Source organism: Myxine glutinosa, chromosome 11, assembly GCF_964187855.1.
Source record: "Myxine glutinosa chromosome 11, kmMyxGlut1.1, whole genome shotgun sequence".
Lineage (NCBI taxonomy): Eukaryota > Metazoa > Chordata > Myxini > Myxiniformes > Myxinidae > Myxine > Myxine glutinosa.
Genome location: NC_136271.1, coordinates 137622496 through 137650141, shown reverse-complemented (window position 1 = coordinate 137650141; position 27646 = coordinate 137622496). Strand labels below are relative to the sequence as shown.

The 27646-nt window shown below is 49.9% G+C and overlaps 1 protein-coding gene across 1 annotated transcript in view; it reads right to left on the bottom strand.

Annotated features, from left to right (window-relative positions):
* Window positions 1-21659, bottom strand: part of GMPPB (GDP-mannose pyrophosphorylase B) — a gene marked incomplete in the record, with an annotated part of 77263 nt that extends 55604 nt beyond the window's left edge. Inside the window, 3 exon segments of the mRNA XM_078765907.1 lie at window positions 19662-19742; window positions 19886-20032; window positions 21567-21659. Of these exon segments, the coding sequence (XP_078622033.1) occupies window positions 19662-19742; window positions 19886-20014 (210 nt within the window).
* Window positions 21660-27646: the final 5987 nt, after the last annotated feature.

Sequence of the window (27646 nt, the reverse complement as noted above, 5' to 3'; positions counted from 1 at the left end):
ATCACAGGCCCAAATACCGTTAGTGTGAAGGGTGGGCCTGGTGACTCGCTGCGAGATTACGAACGTCTGGCTCCATCTCAGTGAGGTAGAGACGCAGATCGCCCCTCTTGGTAATGTCAAGGCGGTTTCGATACTTGGTCAGCAGCACCATCACGGTGCTGAACCCTCTTTCAACGAGGTATGATGTGGGGAACGCCATCAGCAGCAGTTCTGCCTCTGTCCACATTGCGGGGTCCAGAATCCAGAATCTCGCTCCAGAATCCAGAATTTGCTGTATTCATGCTGCGTGAATCTTGCCTTCGCCTCATCATCATTGTGGAGGTTGATAATTTCGGCCTGTAATTCGCGCTTCACATCTTGAATGTCACATTTGAATGGGTTGATCACCCATGCTGGCACCGACAGTTTCAGCATGTCTCTGAAACACTGCTCCATATCTCCACGAATCTTCTCAAGGTGATTGCAATAAGCTCTTCGTCAGATAAGACGATAAATAAGACGAGCAGCTCTTCATCAGAAACAGCAGTTTCCATTGCCAACCGGGGAAAGTGGTACATATCTCTGCAGCCGAGGGTTTCCCTGTGCAGAGTCGCCTTGGTTACGAACGCGCCGATCACTTTCTTTGCTTTAATCAGCGTCATATGGTCACCCTGGAGTTGTTTGTTGACATCATCCAGTATACTGAATATGTCCGTGAGGTAAGCCACATCATGCTCAATCGCATTCACTTTCTCCGATCGCTCCGTATCAATTTCCGACAGAAACTCCTGTTGAGAAGAGGGCTTGGAAACGGGTCAAACAAACGGCTTTGGACAACCATCGATTTTCGGTATGCAACAGGAGCCGCTCGAATGCCTCATCGTTCTCCTGGCAAAGCTGACGAAACAGCCGATCATGCAGAGACGACACCTTGATTCTATTCACTGCTTTGATTACTGTTTGGAGTGATGTATGAAGTCTGGTGCTGAGAGCTTTTGCTACAAGATGCTGGTGGTGCACGACACAGTGAATGGCGAACACGGACGGTACCTGGTTCTTCAGAAGCGCAATAAAACCACGCTGGCGGCCAACCATTGCTGGTGCCCCGTCCGTCGCGCAAGCGAGAATGTTCTCCATCGGTATGTTCTTATCAGTAAAGTACTTCTCCAATGTTTGGAAGATGGAAGAACCCTTCATATCGGTCTGTAGAGAGCGGGCAAACAACATTTCTTCCACCATTTCCTGATCACGGATGAAGCGAACGTAGCAGAGTAACAGAGCTTCACTGTCACGCAAAGTGGACGCATCCAGCTGGATGGCGAAGTGTGTGCTTCTCAGCTCACTACTCAGCTTATCTTCTACATCTGATGACATTTCATCAATCCGCCTGGCCACAGAATCATTGCTGAGCGCAATCGACGAGAGAACTGGATTCGGATCCTGGCCCATAACGGTTTTTATCACTTCCCCAACAGCCGGTTTGATCAACTGTTCGCCGATTGAATACGGTTTTCCAGATCTGGCGATGAGCAATGACAGCTTATACGACGCTTCCAGTCCTTTATCCACGAGCTTTTAGTGTATGCGGTTATGTTGCAATTAACAGGGGAGTGAAACTTTCATATAGAATCTTGAAACTGGTACTTATTGACTTCTTTAGATCACATAGGACTCAAAACCACCCGTTTCCAATTTTTTCCAGCATGGATACGCACTAAATCCAAGATGGCGGCCATTTAACACGATAATCGCTTAATCGCCAACTATTTTGGACATTTGTAATGGATATAGTTGTCCAGTATATCGTTTTATAGGTTTTTTTGGTCACTGAATTCATTGAAGTACTTATATCATCAATAACACAAAGCATAAAGTGAATAATCATCCAATATGAGGTATAATTGGCGCCATATGGCATGGCACACCCATATAAATACCCAATGAACGGTACACAAATATTTGGGTTATAATAATGATTATGTATATTTGTTTTTCAGCAAAATAAATCTGTCCTGATCGTTCTATGGAAGACTGCATGGCATGAGCCATAATAATGTAACCACAGGAATGGATGCATGGGTGCAATCTGCCATGAAATCAGAGTTGACCAGCTTATGAAGTGTCCATTTCTAAACATGTATTTTCTTTTCTACTTGCAGGTAAATAATGGCATCCGAAGCGGAACCTCTGGAGAAAAGGGCACATACCGAACTAAATTTCAAGCTGTGCATCAAATGTCAAACTTCAAAAGAAGAACAATTAAAGGAACCCCCACAGTCCCAAAAGCAATCAACGTATGACAAATTTCTAACAGCAGTTCGTTTGAGAGCGCAGTTTGGAAACACTGACTTTATTGCACTCAACGAAAAAATTGGACAATTGACAGCACAAGATTTATGTGACAAACATGTTGTGTGGCACAGAACGTGCTATGCTATGAGCACAAATAAAGAACATATAATACGTGATGAAAAGCGCTACAACCGAGCGTGTGCAACATCCGATGTTACTCTCCTTAGTAGCCGAACCGTGGGGAGACCAACTGCTTCATCAACACTTAGTGCTACGGACGAAGAGCCAGTGTCAAAAAAGTACACCCGATCACAGTTAACTGCATATGACAAAACAGAATGTTTCTTCTGTCAAGGTAAAATACAAGGTCCCTTGCACGAATGTCAATCAGCAAATATTGGAAAGCAGATAAAGGACATAGTACACCACTCCAACAACCAAGAATGGAAGGTTAACTATGCCACTGTCCTATCTGACAATGATGCGCTGTCACGTGATATTGTCTACCACAAGAAGTGCATCACCGAACAGTGGCAGTTTCTAAAGCAGGGAAATGCTGCAGACAGTGGATCATGCCCTAAGACAGCTGACCGCTGCAACACAGATGCCAGTGAGCCGACAGTACACCACATCACGGCTGAAATTGAATTCTTTGCCGAAATACAAGATCGCATCAACGAGGGAGAATTTATTCCAATGGACGAAGCAGAAAAGCTATACTTATCGAAGATGGAACAATACAACATCCAGTATGTCTCGAAGTTTTCTAACGCCAAGTCCGAGCGGAGGTGGCTACGACAAAATATCGAGGAAAATGTTAATCTCGTTCAGTTCACACCATTACCGAAGAAGCCTACACTGATACATTCCAAAGCTGCACAAAATGCTGCAGTTGATGAAGCTGTCAAGAACAACACATACGATGATATGAAGAAGTTATTTGAAGCAAGCAGAGTCCTACGTAAATTGATCCAGGAAACGAAGAAAGACCCGTGGGTTTTCACCGGAACTCGAAAATAGTGAGCATTGCGTAGTGCCACAGGAGCTCCACAGCATGGTGCTTTGGATCATGAAAGGTACAACTACAGTTAAAACTGAAGCTCATGCACAAGAGTTTAATAGATCTGCGTCAATCGTCTCTCAGCAAATAGTACAAGCCCACAAATCTAATCGGCAACTCCTGTATGACCCAAAATCACCAGTGGCTGCGTTTCGATCGACAATTGAAACTCCTATCACACTCGGCATCTCACTGTATTGTGACCACAAATGGCGAAGCCAGAAACTGTCAAATCTAGTTTCACAAGCCGGTTTGGGAGTTCCATACCGACGCGTAAAGCAGTGTGTCGCTCAAATTTCGGAAGGGGTACAGATGAACATGGAGAAGAACGATGGAAACTATTTACCACCAGGGCTTCACAAAAAACGAAGATTGCGATTCTCAATTGACAACGTTGATGCCAAGGTTGATACCTCTGATGGCAAGAATTCTTTCCATGCAACGGCAATGGCTGTGTATCAACGGGAACCCAGCATGGATGAAACCGTGGAGGTGGTCACAGAGTATGCAACCCCCACACACAACAAATCGGCAAGATCGTTGAAGGATGTCCCCATGACTGTCGTCCCACTGATTCCGAGCAACATAACAGGTACTCCTAAACCTCCCACGAGTCCTTCTTATCCGAACTTCAAACTGGGGATGAATGAGGAACAGCTCAGAGGACCTGCATTTGATGACCTATCATGGCTGTTGGTACGCCATTACCATCGCAATCATGCCAATCCAGTTATTGAGCTAGCTGAACCACACGACAGCTCTCGAGATGGTGAAGTGATTCATGTGCGACACCAACCTGTCCCTGTCTGGACAGCATATAATTCACTTCTGCGTACGTCAGCATCCAACACTGAATCTATCAAACTGGACAAAGTGCATGCACTGCCCCTCATAAATGCACCAGCCCATGAGTGGACGACCCTTACCACAGCCCTGACTCAGCTCTCTAATCTCAACAAACTGATGGCCCGAGACAATCAGGACAATGAGCCAATACTTGTGTGGCTAGATATGGACTTGTATAAAAGAGTTAGAAAACTGAGCTTCCTGGATCTACAGTTCCAAGCCAACATAATCCCAAGTCCCGGTCCTTTCCATGTAGTTCTCTGTGCCTTACGGTGTCTTGGAGCGACTCTTGAGAGCAGCGGTCTAGATGAAGCATGGATTGAAGCCGGCCTGTACAGTAGCGTAACTGTAGTACAGATACTGAATGGAAAGCACCACAACAGAGCCTTGGATGCTCACCAGATCACTCTGCAAGTTCTATTTGATTTGTGGATCGAGGCATTCTGCGAGCAACATCCAGTGCTACTCAACAAACTGACGTCTGCAATAGAAGATGTGAGAACAGCATGTCAAAATGGTCTGGATATAGCTCAAGCTCATCGTGAATTGGTGAACTTGGCATCCGATCTGAAGCTGGTGGAAACGCTAGAAGCATTCGACCATGAGAACGAGAAGTACCCGATGTACAAGTGGGCTCGTATGTATATGAGACAGGTCAACAACCTACTCCACTTCATGCGAGGTACCCGCGACCATAACTGGCTCTTGTACCTTGCCTCATTGGAAAAGATGTGCATCTACTTTTTCGCATATAACAGGCATGACTATGCACAGAACATTCCCGACTACATCGCACACATGTATCACCTGGAAAGCAGCCATCCCTCGATATGCAAGAGCTCAAGAGTGGTGACTTTGTCGTCAGTACGAACCCTGTTGCATTCACATCCATTGGACCTGATCACGCACAGGAACATGTGAACAAGATCCACAAAGGTGAAGGTGCCATTTCTGGCTTAACCACCGATCCCCAGGGTCTGCTCAAATACTGCCTCGGCTCCCCAGAACTGGCAAGGCTGGCTGGAGAAACCGAGCGTATGCTAAACATATCAGATTCTATCCCAAAGAAGCACCACCATCACTCAGCATCTAAAACTGCACGACAGGAAAAGGCTGTGAGACAACTCAAGGATGTCATAGGCAGTGCAAACCCCTTCAATGCACCAGAACATGATGATGGATCTGAAATGAAGTTGGTCAACTTCGTCACCAAGCGGATAATGCCAACGGCAGTGCAGCGTGGCGTTTTGGACATAGAGGTACGCGGACACACGGCACTTGCAACACATGTTGATGAGAGGGTCAATGGAGACAAGAACATGTGGGACAAAATGTCGAAGCTCAAGTATCTGACTTGGAAAGATGGATGCAAAAGTATCAGTCTGAAGGCATCCTCCGAAGTAGTCAGCTTGAAAGCAACTAACTCCCTGTTCGTTCGCTTGCTGCTCGTTGCAAAGTCCTCAAGAGCACTAGACCTGCAGGACATTGTGGGAACACATGAATTTGCCCATTACAATGCAAGCCTAATGAGGCCCGATGGTTCTCTGCTACCTACTACAAGCAAGTCTACCCTCATCCATGAACTGGAAGGAGTGGTTTCGGGGACAGATACTTCTGAAGAATCCATAGAAGAGCCGATCATCCCACGTCAATCAGCACATGTCTTGACCAGCATCGTAAAAGATGGCATGGCTCTCGTGCAGGAGATGGTTGTTCGGAAGGATGGTATAAAGTGTTGCCGAGACCTGTCAGGCTGCTTCATTCGAAGTGTTGACAACAAGTCGCGAGGCTACAGTGACATATACTTATTATTCGATAACTACACTGTTACAAACTCCATGAAGGACAGAACGAGACAGCTCCGAACAGCAGGAAGAGCACAAGACAAGGGAGACAAAATAGAATATTCCACACCTATCAAAGACTTTAAGGTATTCCTAGGAACCAAGGAAACCAAAGCCAACCTCGTGCTATACCTTGCACAAAAATCTGTCCAGCTGTGCAAACTGCCGATCACTACCCACACACACAAAGGTGTTATGTCTTCCCAATCAAACATGGTGAACATCACAAGTACACAGGAGGAAGCCGACACGTTACTGGTCATGTATGCAGTAGCAGTGAGTAGTTTGGGTAATACACCACATATATACTCCTCTGACACAGATGTGTTGGTGCTCGCTCTGCGCAGGGTCCCAGACCTCAACACAGAGAGTCTCATCATCATGGGCTCTGGTGATCGACGACGGAAGATTAAACTCAAACCTATCTACATGGCCATTGGCGCAGAACGTGCAGCAGCTTTGCCAGGATTCCACGCGCTCACTGGATGCGATACCACTGGCCACATCCAGGGAAAGGGAAAGCCTACTTGCTTCAAATCCTTCATGAAGGCTAGTGATGACGTAATCCATGCACTAGCTGGGCTTGGTGTTGGTGTGTATCCATCTCCGGAGGTGTTGGCTGGTTGTGAAAAGTTCGTGTGTCAGCTCTTCAAACCTGGTTATGAATCAGCTAAAGCACTCCGGTGTCATATGTTCAAGCAACTCAAGGGCAACCAGGGTGTAGAGAAACTACCTCCAACTCAAGGATCCATAACTGAACACATTCTGCGAGCACACTTCCAAGCTAACATTTGGGTGCAGGACACAGTAGCTGTTCGAAGTCTTCTAGATCCAGTATCGTTGGGATGGAAACAACTAGATGACGGACGTTGTGTTCCTGTGACGTCGAAAGTTCCACCGGTACCAGAGGCTGTCGTCGGCCTCGTGAAGTGTTCATGTATTGCCAGCAAATGCAGTGGACGGTGTTCTTGCAAGACCAATAATCTGTCATGCACAGAGCTTTGCAAGTGTGAAGGTGCTGAAGGATCATGCACTAATGTTGCAAATGAGGAGACAGAGAGTGATGATGATGATGACAGCGACAGTGATGACTAATAACGTGGCAGTAATAACTAGCATCCGGATACATGTATAATTGAGCATCCAATTTGATATGTGTATGAACACCATTTTGTTTTCCCCATGATTGTTAGATACATAACATGCCTAGGTAAATTTCCATAACACAAGTATGTTGATAAATGGTTTGATTTTTCTGTATATGGTGGCCACCATCTTGGACTTATTCTACGACATTAATGAAAACATTGAAAACTTCTTAAAGAAGTAACATACTTGGTAGAAAAGAATATATTGTAATCACAAAAATGTCCTTAGCTTATCATTATACATGTACGTAAATAAATGGTTCAGATATAAAAAATATCGTATTTTTTCGAAATTTGGTGGACGCCATCTTGGATGTTGTCAATGGATATGAATGAAAACATTGAAGACAGTCTATTTCATACAACCATATGTAGATACAAATATATTGTAATCAAAAGCATGTCCATAATAAGCTTATCATTGTGCATATATTGAATACGTTGGTTCAAATATAACGAGTTATTGCTTTTTCGGTATATGCTGGCGGCCATCTTGAATTTTGCCACTGGACATAAATTAAAAAATTGGAAACAGGTTGTTTTGTGTTCAGTGTGATCATAGAAAGTAAAAAATCACAAGTTTCCAGATTCTATATGAACCGTTCACTAAATAACACAACGACCTACACTATTTTGGCTGGCTTTGAACATCGTCGTTACCGTGGATCACTTCTCAAATTTCTCTTTCAGCGATTGGAAATAGCTGACCTCTGCGCGAGCCTTATCACTGTGCTTTTTACTCAGGTGCTCGCTCAGTCAAGATGGTTTCATTGCTTCATTGGACAGCGTGAAACCACACAACAAACACATCGGTAACTGTTTGTTCGTCGGAGATGGAATGAATCCATACTTTATGTATTCAACGGAATACTGACGACACTTTTTCTTTGAGGCCGACATCTTGAAGCCGACCGGACGTGAAGCTTTTTTGAATAACGAAATCAACACGCCAAAATGTCGAAAGACTAACACCAGTGCTAACACTGACTGTTCATACCTTGCCCAATGTCTGTGCTGGCAAGGCCAGGCTGTAAAGTTGAACCAAGCACGTTGAATAGTCCAGCACGAATAGAGTGTATTATATCGCGCATAAAAAGATTCTTGCAAGCCGATTGGTTGAAATGGCACCATGTGACAAAAATTAGTGTTGTACTATTGGCCGCGTTGGCGGCCAATAGTATTTCGCTGGTGTCATACACCATCATGTTTGTTGCATGAGCATGTATGGACAAGAAAATACCTACACGACATCAGCGAATATGTGATCATAAAAACCATGCGAAGGGAGAAAGAATGTGGTCGTTGATTGGATGGCCAATTTGCCGAATGGCGCCGGGTGACCTGTTCAGACTGCAGGAAGCCCAATGAGCGCTCAAAATCGCCGCTGCTCCTCTAAATCGCCAGTGCCCCCCAAATCATTGCCAGCGCCCGCCCCCCCCCCCTACCGCCCGTGGACTCTCGAGCGCCCCCCTGAAAGTTCCCAGCGCCCACTGGGGGCGGTAGAGACCACTTTGAGAACCTATATTCTACAGTGTTAAAGTATATAATTCAATTTAGATAAAGGTTTGAGAAGGTTTAAAGGCAAATAAAAATAAATTAATTTTGGCTTCCACCGCCCTTTTACCCAGTGTCTATTGCATCACTCTATCCAACTCGTTACATTAATCATTCGTGTTTGGTGGGTGCTTCAACTTTCTTTGACTGCCAGGCAGGCAGACAGAGTAACATGATTATCTCATTCCTCTCTGCACATGTGTGATTGGAACGCATTCAAAGCTAAAATACTGTTAAAAGGCAAACATATTGTTGCGGATATGGGATTTGGCCTCCATACATATCCGCTTGTAAATATTCCCCTATTTCCCCCAATACTCCCCAACTATCCCCAATCCCCCATTCCCTAGTCCCATTGTCTGTAAACAACACTCTGTAGAACCGACCTTCCCCTTTTTCCCCCATTAAATGTCGTGCCCAGGTCCACCGCATCTCACGTAGACAACTTTCGGACATCTTGCTAGTTATTCTTAGTCTATGTCAGTTAAGGACTCGTTTCCATTAATTCTGACTCTTCGTTGCACCAGAATGTGATTGTATGGCACCAGTAGGGAGTTTAGGACCTCCCCATACCTCCTCCCATCTTCCTCATGAAACAACAACAACAACAACAACAACAACAACAACAACAACGCGCGGGGAGTGTGCGTCCTCACTCCGGCTCGGTTAGCCGCCATTGCCCATGTGCTCCAGGTTACCTCCAGGTTACGGGGTTACCACGAAGGGGCTGGCTGTCAGCTCCTCGTCAAGGGCGGAGCCTGGTAACCCCCCCCGCACCCAATAAGAAGCGGCGGGCCGATTCCATCTGGGGCGGAGCTAACGAGCCGAGGGCGTGTCACTCCCCGCTGGATATACGCAGCGACTTACCGGACGTGACGTGAGATGCGCCCCCAGCTTGAAAAGAGAAGTCGCCACCTCCGAGCGCTGAGAGACCTCCCGCATCTCTGGACCGGACCGGGTCGATTCTGCCCCTGAGCCAAGGTGCACCTTGAGCCTCGACTACCTGCCCTTCCTTGCCATCAATCCCTGTGTGAGTCAGTTTTGTCCTGTTTATCTGTGGTCTGTCGGGGCTACTATAAGACCGTGATTAAGTGCCCACCTTCCTATGCTGTCCCTCTTGTCCTTGTAATCTCAACGTTCCCAAATATTATAACCTCCTCCGGAGGTCTTGAGAACTGTACCCCTGGTGTCGTGTCATTTAACCCAGCCGTTGTGTCCTTTCCTCAATTGATTTAGCGTAGCGCGACTCGGCCAACGTTCGAGTATAATCGGGTAAACTGTGCAGACGCGGTCATACCAAACCGCTCGGTAAACCAACATCCACAACCGCGTCTGTAACATTTGGTGTCAGGAGTGGGATTCCACAGGAGTTGCACACCGACCAGGGACGAAATTTTGAGAGCAAATTGCTAAAAGATGTGTGCAGTCTCCTGTCAATTCGGAAAACCAGAACAACGCCTTTAAGACCTCAATCTGACGGGATGGTGGAAAGATTTAACCGAACTCTAATCCAACAACTGGCACTGTTCACCGCCACCCGTCAGGATGACTGGGACGAACATCTCCCTTATTTGCTCATGGCCTACCGAACCAGCCAGCACGGGGCCACCGCATGCAGTCCAGCGTTGCTTATGTATGGGCGGGAGTTACGGGCTCCCGCCGACTTGCTATGCGGTCCCGTGCCAGACACAGTGGTTAACCCGCCGAGGGAGGGGTACGCACGTCACCTAGAGGAAGGCATGGAGCTAGTCCATGCCTTCGCCCGCCGCCAACTCCATCTGGCGGGGGAAAAGATGAAGCGCAGGTACGACGACCGGAGCCAGGGGAGTCAATACGCTCCGGGGATGAAGATTTGGTTCTTTAATCCCCGGAGGCGGAAGGGAAGGTGCCCAAAACTCACCTCCCCCTGGCAAGGCCCAGGAGTCGTCCTGTCGCAAATCTGTGACGTGGTCATTAAGATCAAAATGGGGCCACGAGCCCTCCCTCGGATCGTCCACGCCGACCGGATAAGACCTTACACCGGCGAGCAGGCGCCCCCGTGGATTGCCTCGGCTTTAGATGCCGAGGCGGGACCCAGTACCTCTGAATAAGGGGGGCTTATTAGTGCCAGAGGACTGGGGGATTGATGAGCGATGGGCCCGGTGGGTAAGGGGGGCATCCCTGCCACCCTTCCCATAGTGGGGCAAATGCGCAATAGATTATGGGGTGTATGGCAGTGAAAACTAGCCCGGGTGGGTTAGGTTATATTGATAGGGATCTAGCGAAGATGACATTAGGTGACGTTAAGGTTAGTTAGTGACTGATACCTGTAGTGGGGACGCAGGTAGATTAGTGTGGATTATAATGACGAGGGAGCGCAATAGTTTAAAGGGATGACTGGGAAGCGCAAGTTTCAGAGGGGAGTAGTTAGATGAGATGATGCTGTGTGAGAGCTGGACAGGTGTGTGGAGCAGTGTATAAGTAGTGAGTGTTGTGGATCAGCGCGAATGCGCTTGGGGAGAGAAGGGTGCAGGCGGCACCAAGAGTGAGAGCACAGGTGTGCAAGTACAGGTGTGTGGAGAGAGTTGGAGTAAGTGGTACGGAGTGGTGTGCATGGTGCGAAGGTGTGGATGGGGGAAGAGTGGACCCCTTTCACGAGTACCCGGGGCGGGTAGTGTAAGTGTTAGGTAGAGGGTATAGGTAAATTGTGGTTGGATATTGGCATTTGTGGTGCGGTTGCAGAATGGTATTTGGATGGGTGCATTAGTGTTGTGGAAATGGCTGGGCGTGTAGCCTGTTAATGTGTGTAGTTGGTTGGGCACTCCACCACTGTGAGGATGTCGGCCAGGTGAGGCCGCAGGTGGGCTCTGGGAGCCGTTAGTGTCAGTGGGGCCCGAGGATCCGGAGGACGGACCCGGGTAGCCCAGTGCCAGAGAGGGCACCGAGTGGGGAGAGCGCCAGAGGGCCTTCCCCAGGTAGTTAGGTTAGGGTAAGGAGCAGGTAAGCTCGGAGGCAACTGCAGTGGTGGGGGTGTGCAGGTGGGTAGACCTGCTGGGAGAGCTACACGTCGCGGCCCAGAAATTGTGCGAGGGCACCGGGAGATGAATCGGGGGAGTGAGACCCCAAATTGAAAAGCACCACAGTTTGGTCAATGGGAATTGGTTTTTAGAACCCATAGTGTAAGAGGGCCAATGGTTTGGCAGGAGAAAGACCCCGGGTAATGTAAAGTTGTTAAAGTCATTTAGGAAATAGTTAGGATTGATGAACCTGTCGCACCATACGCAGCCACTTACCTGTGGTGATGATGATGACTCCACACCTGTGTTTTCTTTGTTCTGTGTGCAGGAAATGAGAATTGCTGTGTGGATTGGTGAGACGCATCACGACATGGATGAGACATTGGGGTGATTCCATCTCTCCCTCCTTAGGAGGGACTGATGATGAATTGGTAATGGCAAATTTTGATGTTCAGTTGGAGATGGCAAATTTTGATGAGTTGAAAATGGCAAATTTGATTGGTTAGGAGGGAGAGAAGACGAATTTGGTTTATGGGAGGAACGGGGAAGACAGTAGGGACGTTTGTTGATTTGTAAAATAGATGTTTATGGGTAGTGTTGTGTTTTGTGGATACAGTAAGGGGTAAGGGAGGGGCCATGTAGGTTACCTGGTGGGGGGGGGGGGGGCGTACGGTAGGAACGTACCTGTCTCACCTGGTTCCCATGTGCCCCCAGTGTGCATCACCTTGTATTGCGTGCACTTTTGCGCCCTTACCACCTTACTCACTTGTTTTCTTCTTTTGTCTCCCACCTCCGAGGATCTGGTTTTGGGGCAGAGAGAGAGGAGAGAGAGGTGCTAGCTCCGCAGTTGTGGGCCTGCACTTTCGCTGCTTGCTGCCGGGATCGATACACCATATGGACCGTAATGTTTGTGGCCGCCCACCATGGACCGCAGTCTTTTGCTTGAGGCTCATTTTCCGCGGCGCAACACCTGCGGGGGCCCAGGATCGAGGATTCGAACCTTTGCCGTTTGCAGCTCTCGAATCTCATCGTTGATACGTCATCGTGGCCCGCCTTAGCCCGGTGCACCACGACGCCTCCACCCTCCCCCTAGCTACCATCCACCTCCTCGGGGGTAGCTACCGAGTTGGGAGGTAGCATAGAGTTGGGAGGTACCCAGAGGGAGGCCTTACACAAACTGGTTGGGTCCCATTTGGACCTCTTCTCCCTGTCCACCGAGGATATTGGACGTACGGGCCTGGTGAAACATCAGATCCACACCGGTGAGGCCCGGCCTATTCGTCAGGCCGCCCGACGGCTCCCTTGGAGCAAGAGGGCGGAAGCTGACGAGCAGGTTGAAAAAATGCTCGACGCAGGTGTGATCGAGCCCTCGGGAAGTCCTTGGATGTCACCTGTTGTGCTGGTCAAAAAGAAGGATGGGACCACGCGGTTCTGCGTGGACTATCGCCAGCTAAACAACGTGACACTCAAGGACTCATATCCCCTGCCAAGAATTGATGACACCCTCGATGCCGTTGCGGGCTCAAATTGGTTCTCGACTTTGGACCTCAAGAGTGGGTATTGGCAGGTGGAGATGGATAGGGCAGGGAAGGAGAAAACGGCATTTTCCACAGGTAAGGGACTGTATCAGTTTGCTGTGATGCCGTTTGGTTTGTGCAACGCCCCCGCCACCTTTGAAAGATTGATGGAGCATGTACTAGGCGGCATGCCATGGCAATCATGCCTGGTGTACCTGGATGACGTCCTGGTACATGCCCAAACGTTCCCCCAGGCAGTAGCTAATTTGGACCAGGTGTTCGGGTGCCTCAGACAGGCAGGGTTGAAGCTGAACCCGAGCAAGTGCACCTTGTTTGCCAAGGAGGTGGCCTATCTAGGTCACGTGATCGGCCGCGAGGGGGTAAAAACGGACCCAGACAAAATTAAAGCGGTAGAGGAGTGGCCCGCACCACGTACCATCAAAGAGGTGCGGGGATTTTTGGGACTCTGCTCCTACTACCGGCGCTTTGTGGCGAAATTTGCGGAGTTGGCCCGTCCCCTCCACCGGCTTACGGAGAAGGGGACGCGATTTAATTGGACACGGGAGTGCCACGAGGCCTTCCAAAAATTGAAGGGGTGTCTGACATCCGCACCCCTTCTAGCGTACCCCACTAGCAACGGGGCATTTACCCTGGACACGGATGCGAGCCAGGAAGGATTGGGCGCAGTCTTGTCTCAGACACAGGAGGGCGTGGAGAGAGTGATTGGTTATTATAGTCGGGCCTTAAGTAGGCCCGAGAGAAATTATTGCGTCACTCGCAAAGAGTTATTGGCTATGCTGGCTGCCATGAACCATTTCCACCCGTACTTGTACGGGCGGAAATTTTTGGTTAGAACTGACCATTCCTCCTTGCAATGGCTCCTTCGGTTCAAGGAACCAGAGGGCCAAATTGCAAGGTGGTTGGAAAAGTTGCAGCAGTACGATTTTGATGTGGCCCATAGGGCCGGGGAAGGCCCATGGTAATGCGGACGCACTCTCTCGGCGTCCTTGTCTGGGGGAAAACTGCAAATTTTGTGCGAGACACGAGGAGAGGGAACAATTGGGCGATTCGGACCCGACCCTCGTTGTCCGGGCAACCCGGGTGAGAGGGCCAATTTTGCCACTAACCGCAGATGAGGAATTCGGAACTTTGGCATGGAGCACGGCCCAGCAGGAGGATCCTGTCCTGGGGCCAGTGTTCAATTGGGTCAAATTGGGGCAAAGACCTAATGGGGAAGAGGTCACCCCCCTCGGGGCGCAAACAAAGGCATATTGGGCTCAGTGGAAAACCCTGGAATTGAAGGATAACATCTTGTATCGCAAGTGGGTGGAGGTTCCCTCTGATAAAACTTCCTGGCTGGTGGTAGTCCCAAACAAATTTAAGACCGATATATTGCAACAGGTGCATGGTACCCGCCCCGGCGGCCATTTGGGCAGGACAAAGACGACATCGCGGGTACGCCGGAGGTTTTATTGGGTGAATATGGGGCGCGACATACAGGACTGGTGTCGGAGATGCGACGCCTGTACTGCCAAAAAGGGACCAGCACGGAGGATGAGGGCCCCCCTTCAATTACACCAGGTGGGGGCCCCCCTAGAGCGGGTGGCCATGGATATCCTAGGCCCACTACCCCGCACCCGCCTAGGTAATAAGTACATCCTCGTTGTGATGGACTACTTCACCAAGTGGCCGGAGGCCTACGCCCTCCCCAACCAAGAAGCAGGGGTGGTAGCGCAGGCCTTCGTGGAAGGATTTGTGTGCCGGCATGGGATTCCACAGGAGTTGCACACCGACCAGGGACGAAATTTTGAGAACAAATTGCTAAAAGATGTGTGCAGTCTCCTGTCAATTCGGAAAACCAGAACAACGCCTTTAAGACCTCAATCTGACGGGATGGTGGAAAGATTTAACCGAACTCTAATCCAACAACTGGCACTGTTCACCGCCACCCGTCAGGATGACTGGGACGAACATCTCCCTTATTTGCTCATGGCCTACCGAACCAGCCAGCACGGGGCCACCGCATGCAGTCCAGCGTTGCTTATGTATGGGCGGGAGTTACGGGCTCCCGCCGACTTGCTATGCGGTCCCGTGCCAGACACAGTGGTTAACCCGCCGAGGGAGGGGTACGCACGTCACCTAGAGGAAGGCATGGAGCTAGTCCATGCCTTCGCCCGCCGCCAACTCCATCTGGCGGGGGAAAAGATGAAGCGCAGGTACGACGACCGGAGCCAGGGGAGTCAATACGCTCCGGGGATGAAGATTTGGTTCTTTAATCCCCGGAGGCGGAAGGGAAGGTGCCCAAAACTCACCTCCCCCTGGCAAGGCCCAGGAGTCGTCCTGTCGCAAATCTGTGACGTGGTCATTAAGATAAAAATGGGGCCACGAGCCCTCCCTCGGATCGTCCACGCCGACCGGATAAGGCCTTACACCGGCGAGCAGGCACCCCCGTGGATTGCCTTGGCTTTAGATGCCGAGGCGGGACCCAGTACCTCTGAATAAGGGGGGCTTATTAGTGCCAGAGGACTGGGGGATTGATGAGCGATGGGCCCGGTGGGTAAGGGTGGCATCCCTGCCACCCTTCCCATGTGGGGCAAATGCGCAATAGATTATGGGGTGTATGGCAGTGAAAACTAGCCCGGGTGGGTTAGGATATTGATAGGGCCCTAGAAGATGACATTAGGTGACGTTAAGGTTAGTTAGTGACTGATACCTGTAGTGGGGACGCAGGTAGATTAGTGTGGATTATAATGACGAGGGAGCGCAATAGTTTAAAGGGACGACTGGGAAGCGCAAGTTTCAGAGGGGAGTAGTTAGATGAGATGATGCTGTGTGAGAGCTGGACAGGTGTGTGGAGCAGTGTGTGAGTAGTGAGTGTTGTGGATCAGCGCGAATGCGCTTGGGGAGAGAAGGGTGCAGGCGGCACCAAGAGTGAGAGCACAGGTGTGCAAGTACAGGTGTGTGGAGAGAGTTGGAGTAAGTGGTACGGAGTGGTGTGCATGGTGCGAAGGTGTGGATGGGGGAAGAGTGGACCCCTTTCACGAGTACCCGGGGCGGGTAGTGTAAGTGTTAGGTAGAGGGTATAGGTAAATTGTGGTTGGATATTGGCATTTGTGGTGCGGTTGCAGAATGGTATTTGGATGGGTGCATTAGTGTTGTGGAAATGGCTGGGCGTGTAGCCTGTTAGTGTGTGTAGTTGGTTGGGCACTCCACCACTGTGAGGATGTCGGCCAGGTGAGGCCGCAGGTGGGCTCTGGGAGCCGTTAGTGTCAGTGGGGCCCGAGGATCCGGAGGACGGACCCGGGTAGCCCAGTGCCAGAGAGGGCACCGAGTGGGGAGAGCGCCAGAGGGCCTTCCCCAGGTAGTTAGGTTAGGGTAAGGAGCAGGTAAGCTCGGAGGCAACTGCAGTGGTGGGGGTGTGCAGGTGGGTAGACCTGCTGGGAGAGCTACACGTCGCGGCCCAGAAATTGTGCGAGGGCACCGGGAGATGAATCGGGGGAGTGAGACCCCAAATTGAAAAGCACCACAGTTTGGGCAATGGGAATTGGTTTTTAGAACCCATAGTGTAAGAGGGCCAATGGTTTGGCAGGAGAAAGACCCCGGGTAATGTAAAGTTGTTAAAGTCATTTAGGAAATAGTTAGGATTGATGAACCTGTCGCACCATACGCAGCCACTTACCTGTGGTGATGATGATGACTCCACACCTGTGTTTTCTTTGTTCTGTGTGCAGGAAATGAGAATTGCTGTGTGGATTGGTGAGACGCATCACGACGTGGATGAGACATTGGGGTGATTCCATCTCTCCCTCCTTAGGAGGGACTGATGATGAATTGGTAATGGCAAATTTTGATGTTCAGTTGGAGATGGCAAATTTTGATGAGAGTTGAAAATGGCAAATTTGATTGGTTAGGAGGGAGAGAAGACGAATTTGGTTTATGGGAGGAACGGGGAAGACAGTAGGGACGTTTGTTGATTTGTAAAATAGATGTTTATGGGTAGTGTTGTGTTTTGTGGATACAGTAAGGGGTAAGGGAGGGGCCATGTAGGTTACCTGGTGGGGGGGGGGGGGGCGTACGGTAGGAACATACCTGTCTCACCTGGTTCCCATGTGCCCCCAGTGTGCATCACCTTGTATTGCGTGCACTTTTGCGCCCTTACCACCTTACTCACTTGTTTTCTTCTTTTGTCTCCCACCTCCGAGGATCTGGTTTTGGGGCAGAGAGAGAGGAGAGAGAGGTGCTGGCTCCGCAGTTGTGGGCCTGCACTTTCGCTGCTTGCTGCCGGGATCGATACACCATATGGACCGCAATGTTTGTGGCCGCCCACCATGGACCGCAGTCTTTTGCGGGCAAGCACCACCCGTTGATGGACCTATGGGTCAACGTGGCACCTATGCCATACAGGTGAACCACTTTTAGTTGGCCCCCTGACGGCCACAATACAGAAATGGACGCGGTTGGCGCCTTTCTTTATTTTTGAAAGAAGCAAGAAGGCCAAGTGCACCACATGAAGGCAAGACCAGCGGCAGAACATCGGCCGGCTGCGACACCACCGGTGACTATAAACACTTTATTGGTGCACCGGATGGTGCTGACTGTACATGATGGGGTGGTGCTTTTGGTGCTTGGAAGGGGTGCTCTGCACATTATTAAAGGCCGTAAGGCCACAGAGCACTCGTGGGTTGGTGTATCGATGCTGGCATGCGTGCTCTCTCTCTATGCATAACATCTGCATGTGTTCCTCCGAAAACAGGTCCTGGATCGTAGTGTAAATATCAGTGTAGTATTGTAAATAAGCTCCCTACCGGCTGTATGTTTAGTTTGCGAATTCTTTCCGCGATTCGGTTATCCTGTGGGTGTGTTTCTGTGAGGAGAAGGGTGCAACGTCGCAGGGGGACATATTTACTCATTTGTGAACATCTGTAAAACTGTCGCACTCAGGGTAGAGTTAATAGTAGAGGGAACTACATCTGAGTGCCACACTAAAGTAGGTAAAAATTTATCGGGTCGGGACGCCCCGAGGGTAGAGAAGGGTGCAATGTTGCGGATATGGGATTTGGCCTCCATCCATATCCGCTTGTAAATATTCCCCTATTTCCCCCAATACTCCCCAACTATCCCCAATCCCCCATTCCCTAGTCCCATTGTCTGTAAACAACACTCTGTAGAACCGACCTTCCCCTTTTTCCCCCATTAAATGTCGTGCCCAGGTCCACCGCATCTCACGTAGACAACTTTCGGACATCTTGCTAGTTATTCTTAGTCTATGTCAGTTAAGGACTCGTTTCCATTAATTCTGACTCTTCGTTGCACCAGAATGTGATTGTATGGCACCAGTAGTGAGTTTAGGACCTCCCCATACCTCCTCCCATCTTCCTCATGAAACAACAACAACAACAACAACAACAACAACTACAACAACAGCGCGCGGGGAGTGTGCGTCCTCACTCCGGCTCGGTTAGCCGCCATTGCCCATGTGCTCCAGGTTACCTCCAGGTTACGGGGTTACCACGAAGGGGCTGGCTGTCAGCTCCTCGTCAAGGGCGGAGCCCGGTAACCCCCCCGCACCCAATAAGAAGCGGCGGGCCGATTCCATCTGGGGCGGAGCTAACGAGCCGAGGGCGTGTCACTCCCCGCTGGATATACGCAGCGACTTACCGGACGTGACGTGAGATGCGCCCCCAGCTTGAAAAGAGAAGTCGCCACCTCCGAGCGCTGAGAGACCTCCCGCATCTCTGGACCGGACCGGGTCGATTCTGCCCCTGAGCCAAGGTGCACCTTGAGCCTCGACTACCTGCCCTTCCTTGCCATCAATCCCTGTGTGAGTCAGTTTTGTCCTGTTTATCTGTGGTCTGTCGGGGCTACTATAAGACCGTGATTAAGTGCCCACCTTCCTATGCTGTCCCTCTTGTCCTTGTAATCTCAACGTTCCCAAATATTATAACCTCCTCCGGAGGTCTTGAGAACTGTACCCCTGGTGTCGTGTCATTTAACCCAGCCGTTGTGTCCTTTCCTCAATTGATTTAGCGTAGCGCGACTCGGCCAACGTTCGAGTATAATCGGGTAAACTGTGCAGACGCGGTCATACCAAACCGCTCGGTAAACCAACATCCACAACCGCGTCTGTAACAATATCTTCCGAGTGGTGTTCAAAATATAACACTCAATTTAAATAAGCTGTTCCTCGATCCGAAACCGATAAGACAGACAGATGGACCAGAAGCAATGGCTTAAGCTCGCTTTTCCCTTTGTGTGGGTGGGGTAATTACTTGATAGAAATGTGGCAACTGCACACAGAGAAGGATCATATACAGGGCAAAAATGATATTATGGGATTTGTATGGGATTTTGATTAAACTTTAAACCAATAAACTTTAAACACTATAGACTGCTTACATAGAAATGTTGTACAACATTATAATTACCTTCTCTTCATGAAGCTTCAACTCTTGCTCAAGCACATCAGACATGTAACTTACAGCAAGGACAACATGTTTTACTCCAACCTGCACGCACACACACGTGTACGCACACACATACACCCTTGAAGGGAGATAGCAAATGACAATACCCAAACTCTCCAAGAACAATGAACACAAAGTGAACACCACATGAACACCACAGATAAATCGATCAATCACGGCCCAACCTTGACAAGCGCCTCGAGTTGATGAAGGAGAATGGGCTTGTTGCAGAAATCCACGAGTGGTTTAGGGGCACTCAACGTAAGTGGGCGCAACCTCGTGCCAAAGCCGCCGACCAGGATGAGCGCCTTCATGGCACAAGCTTGCAGGTCCTGCTAACAAAAGTGGACGTCGCTCAGGAACATGACACAAATGGCTCAGAGACCCATCATTTTGGCACAGTTCCGATCACATAAGCCGTGCCAGGCCAATAAGAGCGAGATAAGCATGCACGCCTGGTACGACGTTTGCTTGACCTCTTAATAACATTAATTAATTAATTGAGATATCGTACTACATATCACACTATATGGACATTGTAAATGTCCTCACATAGAACTGGGTAACCTCAAGCACAGCAAAGCAAGGCATGGCATAGCAACACAAGGCACGGCAACGCAAGGCACAGCGATGCAAGACACGGCAACACAATGAACGGCAAATCATGGCACGGCAACACAGAGCACGGCAACAAATGGCACGGCAACACAAGGCACGGCAATGAATAGTAGGACAACGCAAAGCACGACAACGCAAGGCACAGCGATGCAACACACGGCAACACAATGAACGGCAAATCATGGCACGGCAACACAGAGTACGGCAACAAATGGCACAGCAACACAGAGCACGGCAACAAATGGCACGGCAACACAAGGCACGGCAATGAATAGTAGGACAACGCAAGGCACGGCAACGCAAGACACTGCACCACAAGACACGGCACCACAACACACGGCACCGCAAGACACGGCAAATCATGGCACGGCAACAAAAGGCACGGCAACGCAAGGCACGGCAATGAATAGCATGACAGCACAAGGCACGGCGACGCAAGGAACGGCAAATCATGGCACGGCAACAAAAGGCACGGCAACGCAAGGCACGGCAATGAATAGCATGACAGCACAAGGTCCGGCGACGCAAGGAACGGCAAATCATGGCACAGCAACAAAAGGCACGGCAACGCAAGGCACGGCAATGAATAGCATGACAGCACAAGGCACGGCGACGCAAGGCACGGCGACGCAAGGCACGGCGACGCAAGGCACGGCAATGAATAGCATGACAGCACAAGGCACGGCGACGCAAGGCACGGCGACGCAAGGCACGGCGACGCAAGGCACGGCAACGCAAGGCACGGCAATGAATAGCATGACAGCACAAGGTCCGGCGACGCAAGGAACGGCAAATCATGGCACAGCAACAAAAGGCACGGCAACGCAAGGCACGGCAATGAATAGCATGACAGCACAAGGCACGGCGACGCAAGGCACGGCGACGCAAGGCACGGCAATGAATAGCATGACAGCACAAGGCACGGCGATGCAAGGCACGGCACGATAACGCATGTTTCTAAAACTGAAAACACTTCCCGAAACACAACGCGCAGATGAAACGCCAAAATAAAAAATAATAGCTGTCCTTACACATAAGTTCGCTCTTCGAACTTCATTAAACAATGCAAACCACAAACAGCAATCAGGAAGTAGGAAGTACCAACATGGAACAAACACTAGCAACTAAAAATCTTAGTAAGAAGGTTTGAACATGTCAAACATATCTCGATTTTAACCAGTGATTGTTTACCTTATAATCACAGCCAAACAGTGGCAACAAAATTTCAATAAAAACCAAGTCAAGCACCTCGCAATTGACGTGGCAACCGGACAACACGCGCAAATATGAGTCATATGACGTGTAATCATACTCTTCTTCATTGGTACATCGTGTGGTCGTTGTTGTTGTTTATCGAGATTTCCTCTCCGAAGAATGGATCGGACAAGGAATTTCATCCACTTTTTTTTTAAAGTTACCACAGGATGTGTTGCGGTTTCATTTCGAACGTTACATATAATATGCGGTTGGTGGACGTTGGAGATCCCACCGTGTCCGTTTCAGACGCTTGTATAAAAGGACACAGAACCGGTGTTATTTCAAGCCATGTGGAACGTCTAGCACACCCGACCCGGAAATGACTGCGGAAGTACATATTCACAGTATTGCCATGCTGCAGTTATCCACTGGACTGGGCGGTGTTATCCAACAGCTAACACCCGGAAGAACCACTGATCTCTATACTAACTGGATAGGAAGGGAAGCTCATTTTTTGAAGCCATTTGTCCGCCATCTTTGCTCCCCCACGATTCCCCAAAACGAATGTCGTATACCGATGTAATGTGATTCCTCTTCTTCATTCAAATCGACCGCTGCGGTTTTTATAACCGTCAGCAGCGGACGATGGCATTTCATCAATCCTGTAATAATGCTTTTTCAACCCTGGAACGGATTAAAATCAATTCGGAATGGAATAAAATAAAGTGGGAAGGTGGAATTTTCGTCGGAAATATGCTGATAATTAAATAATATAATATGCATTGCGTAGAGCGAGAGCTTCGTCGACAGTGGTCAGTCGATCGAGTACGCAGCCCTCGCAAACATCTGTAGGCCTCGGCCTAGTTAGGCTAGGTTGTTTGATCTTGGGCTTAGAATTAAAATTCAAATTAATTTTATTGAATGGATAGATTGGGATCGAATGCAGGACTTACCTACTGTAGGCTATAGGTATACTAGGCACGTGACAAAAAATTTCAAAAACAAGGAACTCCTTTGCAACTGGTACCATTGGAAAGAGCATGAAAATACCATTAAAATGATACCCAGATCATCGTCCTAGGTCGAATATTGAGAGAGTTAAAGCATTTTGACATTTACCAATTACGCGCAATTTTGGTCCTTTGTTATCAATGGAAACAAAGGAAAAATGTGTGACCTTTTTTATTATGGTCAAACACAAGATTTCGGTGCTCAAATTCACTAAATATTAAAACTAGATGTGGATAAATATATTAACTAATACATTAAATTGGTTTCATAACGATATAAACTTGCCTTCAATTAACAAACAATTGTGGGAGGAGTGAGGAGTGGTTAGGCAGTGGAGGGGAGGGAGTGAGGAGTGGTTAGGCAGTGGGGGAGAGGGAGTGAGGAGTGGTTAGGCAGTGGGGGGAGGGAGTGAGGAGTGGTTTGGCAGTGGAGGACGGGAGTGAGGCGTGGTTAGGCAGTGGGGGGGGGGGGGAGGGAGTGAGGAGTGGTTAGGCAGTGGGGGGGGAGGGAGTGAGGAGTGGTTTGGCAGTGGGGGGAGGGAGGGAGGGAGTGAGGAGTGGTTAGGCAGTGGGAGGAGGGGAGGGAGTGAGGAGTGGTTCGGCAGTGGGGTGGGGGGGGGGGAGGGAGTGAGGAGTGGTTAGGCAGTGGGGAGGAGGGAGTGAGGAGTGGTTCGGCAGTGGGGTGGGGGGGGTGGGAGTGAGGAGTGACTAGGCAGTATGGGGGGGGGGAGGAAGAGGTGGTAGTCAGTGGGGGGAGGGGGGAGGAAGGGTTGGGAAGCAGTGGGGGGAGGGTGGGAGGAAAGCGGTGATAAGCAGTGAGGGGGAGGGGAATAGTGGGGGGGAGGTAAGCAGTGGGGAGGGGGAGGTGGGAGGAAGGGGGAGGTGGGAGGAAGGGGTGGGTGGGGGGCGAGGAAGGGGTGGGTGGGGGGAGGAAGGGGGTGGGTGGGGGGAGGAAGGGGGTGGGTGGGGGGAGGAAGGGGGTGGGTGGGGGGAGGAAGGGGGTGGGTGGGGGGAGGAAGGGGGAGGTTTGGGGAAGGGAGGAAGGGGGGTTGGTGGGGGGAGGAGGAAGGGGGAGTGGATGGGGGGAGGAGGAAGGGGTGTGTGGGGGAGAGGAAGGGTGGGTGGGGGGGAGGAAGGGGTGGGTGGGGGGGAGGAAGGGGTGGGTGGGGGGGAGGAAGGGGTGGGTGGGGGGGAGGAAGGGGTGGGTGGGGGGGAGGAAGGGGTGGTAGTCAGTGGGGGGGAGGAAGGGGTGGTAGTCAGTGGGGGGAGGGGAGACGAAGGGGTGGTAGTCAGTGGGGGGAGGGGGGACGAAGGGGTGGTAGTCAGTGGGGGGATGGGGGATGAAGGGGTGGTAGTCAGTGGGGGGAGGGGGGAGGAAGGGGTGGCAGGCAGTGGGGGGAGGGTGGGAGGAAGGGGGTGATAAGCAGTGAGGAGGAGGGGCATGGTGGGAGGAAGGGGAGGTAAGCAGTGGGGAGGGAGGTAAGCAGTGGGGAGGGAGGTAAGCAGTGGGGAGGGAGGTAGGCAGTGGGGAGGGGGAGGTGGGAGGAAGGGGTGGGTGGGGGAGGAGTGAGGGTGGGTGGGGGAGGAGTGAGGGGTGGGGGGGAGGGGTGGGGGGGAGGAGTGAGGAGTGGGTGGGTGGGGAGGAGAAGTGAAGAGTGGGTGGAGGGGGAGGGGGAGTGGGTGGGTGGAGGGGGAGTGGGTGGGTGGGGGGGGGGAGTGGGTGGGTGGGGGGGGGAGTGGGTGGGGGGGGAGTGGGTGGGTGGGGGGGTGGGAGTGGGTGGGGGGGGGAGAGTGGGTGGTTGGGGGGGGAGAGTGGGTGGGTGGGGGGGGGAGAGTGGGTGGGTGGGGGGGGGGAGTGGGTGGGTGGGGGGGGGAGTGGGTGGGTGGGGGGGGGGAGTGGGTGGGTGGGGGGGGGAGAGTGGGTGGGTGGGGGGGGAAGAGTGGGTGGGTGGGGGGGAGTGAGGGGTGGGTGAGTGGGGGGGGAGTAAGCCTGGGGAGTGAGGGGTGGGTGGGTGGGGGGAGGAGAGTGAGGGCCAATTAACAACACAAACGTGTGATTGCATGCATGTCATGTGTTGGTTTTGTTTTGTTTTTTCATTCCACATGGCACAATATTCTTACTGAAGTGAGTACCATCGAAAATAAATTGCATCCATTTACCAAAGAATCAGAATCAGAAGAGTATAGTGAAAACAAACTTCTGAGTTATACTTCTGGGCAGAGAAACATGATGGTCATCGTAAATATTTTTGTTATTCTCCTCCAAGACATGTCAGGATATTGCCAAATTATGATAAATTATAATCACTGAATATCAAATAGCAACGTGTGTACACTGTATCATGTGTGTTCTATAATCTCACTGGTGCTTGAACAAAATCAGTTTGGACATCTGCTTCCTGACTTTCTCTCCGGTGATGGCTTCCGTCTCCCCTTTCCCAAGATGAAAGAGTTTGATTCCACAATAACAAGAAGCTGCTATCTTCACGAGGTTGTGAATATGATTATCTTCCACTGCAGTTTCAAACTGGTGTGAGTGCAGTTCAGGAAACAAGTCCATATGAACAGTATTGCTCATAACAGCCATGGATACTGCAGCTGAAATTCCGGATCCTTGAGGAAGATTCCCATTTGTCGTCTTCAGTCGTCGTTGAAAACATTTCTCTGTTTCCAAGCATGTGGCAATGACGCTTGTTGATGCTTTCTGGAGGCCCCCGTGGTCTTTCATCCTCAATAAATTATGGCAACTACCATCTGAAGTAGTAAGTGCTATCGCACAAGACATGCAGTCGATTCTCCCCTTCATCATGCGAACTACATAGCCAGTGATGTAGCAAACAGACGCCTCTTTGTATTGTGAAACTGTTTCGAAGTTTGGCGTTGACACGCGTGTAGTCATGGTCATCTTGTGATGGTTGTCTGTCGATGATGTCATATTTGCGTGCAATGTTGATTGTCGATTGTGTAATGTTCTGAACTGGAAGAATGTCAGTGTGATGATCTAAGAGGGAACAGTTTCCAGCACCATTTTTTACATGATGTCGCATTAGGAGGCGCTTGCAGGTCGACTGAAATTGACGAGCCGTAGGATTGTTGTTAAATCCTCCACATGAACGTACCGCTGCGAAGAAAAGTTCCAGATGGTCTTGACTGAATTTGTACGTCAGTAGATACTTCATGGGGGCATCCGCACTGTCTACAAGTTCTGAGAACAATTTTCTCATGCTTTCCATACTCGCCACAAAGCCGATGAAGGCAGTCTTCCTGGGCCCTTGATACATTGGAGTCCCAGCACCATCTTTCAAACCAAGAAGGAATTTACTTGTGCGTTGAAGGATACCCTGCCACCTGTCCTTGTTCGTCTTCCTCATGGGTGCCTTGAAACCATTAGCAAGAGGGTTGCGACTGTTAAGAACATCAAATGCACTATCTACAAGCCTGAGAAATTCAACAGTTGTTTCACAACCTCTGAACTGAGGCAGTTTCAGCTCGCTATTACAATATTCAAGGACATCTGCAACGCTGGCACTGAAAACTTGGGCAGCAAGATTAACTTTCATCTTCTGCTTCTTCCACTGCATGTGGGCGTTTCTGAGCTTATTTCCAAGTCTCAGTCCTTCTGCGTCCTGAAGCTTGTTGAGTTCCTCGATGTACTGCCATCTTGCAGTCTTTCCATCGTGGGTCTTGAACAGTGCTCCATCTGCAAATGAGTTACGAATGAGCTTCAGCATATGACATACATCAAGAATTACATTAATTCTCTGTGTACTATCAGCTGGATGGGGAAAGGACGGGCCCATGCCATTGACGTTCACATTTGCTCCCAAATGGCGCATCATTGTGAAGTGACAGGAAGGTCCATCACAGGTGAGTGAGACTGCACGAACACCTACATCATGCAGCTTGTGAAAACACTGCTGGATCAAATTTGCCCGCTCTTCTCCACTCATTCCATTGATGAGGAAGTAGCCAAGGGGGATCTTCCATGATTCGTCCACTGATACTGCCATTAACACTAACGCATCTTTGGCTACTGGTGTTTTGTCATCAGACTTGCCAGTCCCAATGTCTACATATCCATGGAATTGCCCATTTGCATATTCGACATGCTTACGTATGGCCATTTCATCCAACATCACAGCGCACACAGTCTCTTTTCCTTTAGCTTTATTGTCCTTAGCCCATGCTTCAAGAGCAGCAAATGCTGGTTTGGTGAAGCTTGGTTGGCCATCGACACCACTATACGATGCTCTAATTTGACGAGGATGTGGCAAAGCCAGTTCGAATGTCTCTCTAACATATTTGTATGCTTTGGCGGAATAAAAATGTAATGTCATCGCGAATGATCGGAGGACTTCAGGATAAGCACCACCAGTCTTCTTGTTTTTCCGATTGACGATTCTATTCACCACTTTCTGTGGGACTCCACTCAAAGCTGTCTCAAGCTGCATTGCACAGCTTTCAGAAATCCGTCTTTCATCTTGCAAGACGGGGATGAGTGCATTCAGGTTAGTCACTCTGCGTTTCAAGCGGCGTGATTTCTGTTGCTCTATCTTCAGTTTCTTTCTACATTTCTGTAGCTGCTCCACGATGGCATCGAGCTTACGCTTGAGCTTCCTTCATAACACTTCTCACACATGCAGCATACACCTTTCCCTTCAGCTTCAGCATTCCATGCTCCATGACAATCTTCTCCATTTTGCCCTATTTTCTGCATCTCTCCTTGTTAACCCCCTTGCCGGCATGTCTTCTTCCACCGTCTTCAGCCAAGTCTTTCTCGGTCTTCCCCGTCCTCTACTTCCTTCTACATTTATTTCCATCACTCTTCTCAACCAGTCACTTTCATCCTTCCTCAACACATGACCAAACCATCTCAACCTGTTCCTCTTCACAGCATCAATCACAGGCTCTATTCCCATCATCTTTCGCAATTCATCATTTGTCTTCCTCTCTCTCAGTGACACTCCGCACATCCACTGAACCATTCGCATTTCCACCCTTTCCAGCCTTCGTTGCTGCTCTACATTCATGACCCATGTCTCGCTCCCATAAATCATAACACTTCTCACACATGCAGCATACACCTTTCCCTTCAGCTTCAACGACACTCCCCTCCTCGTC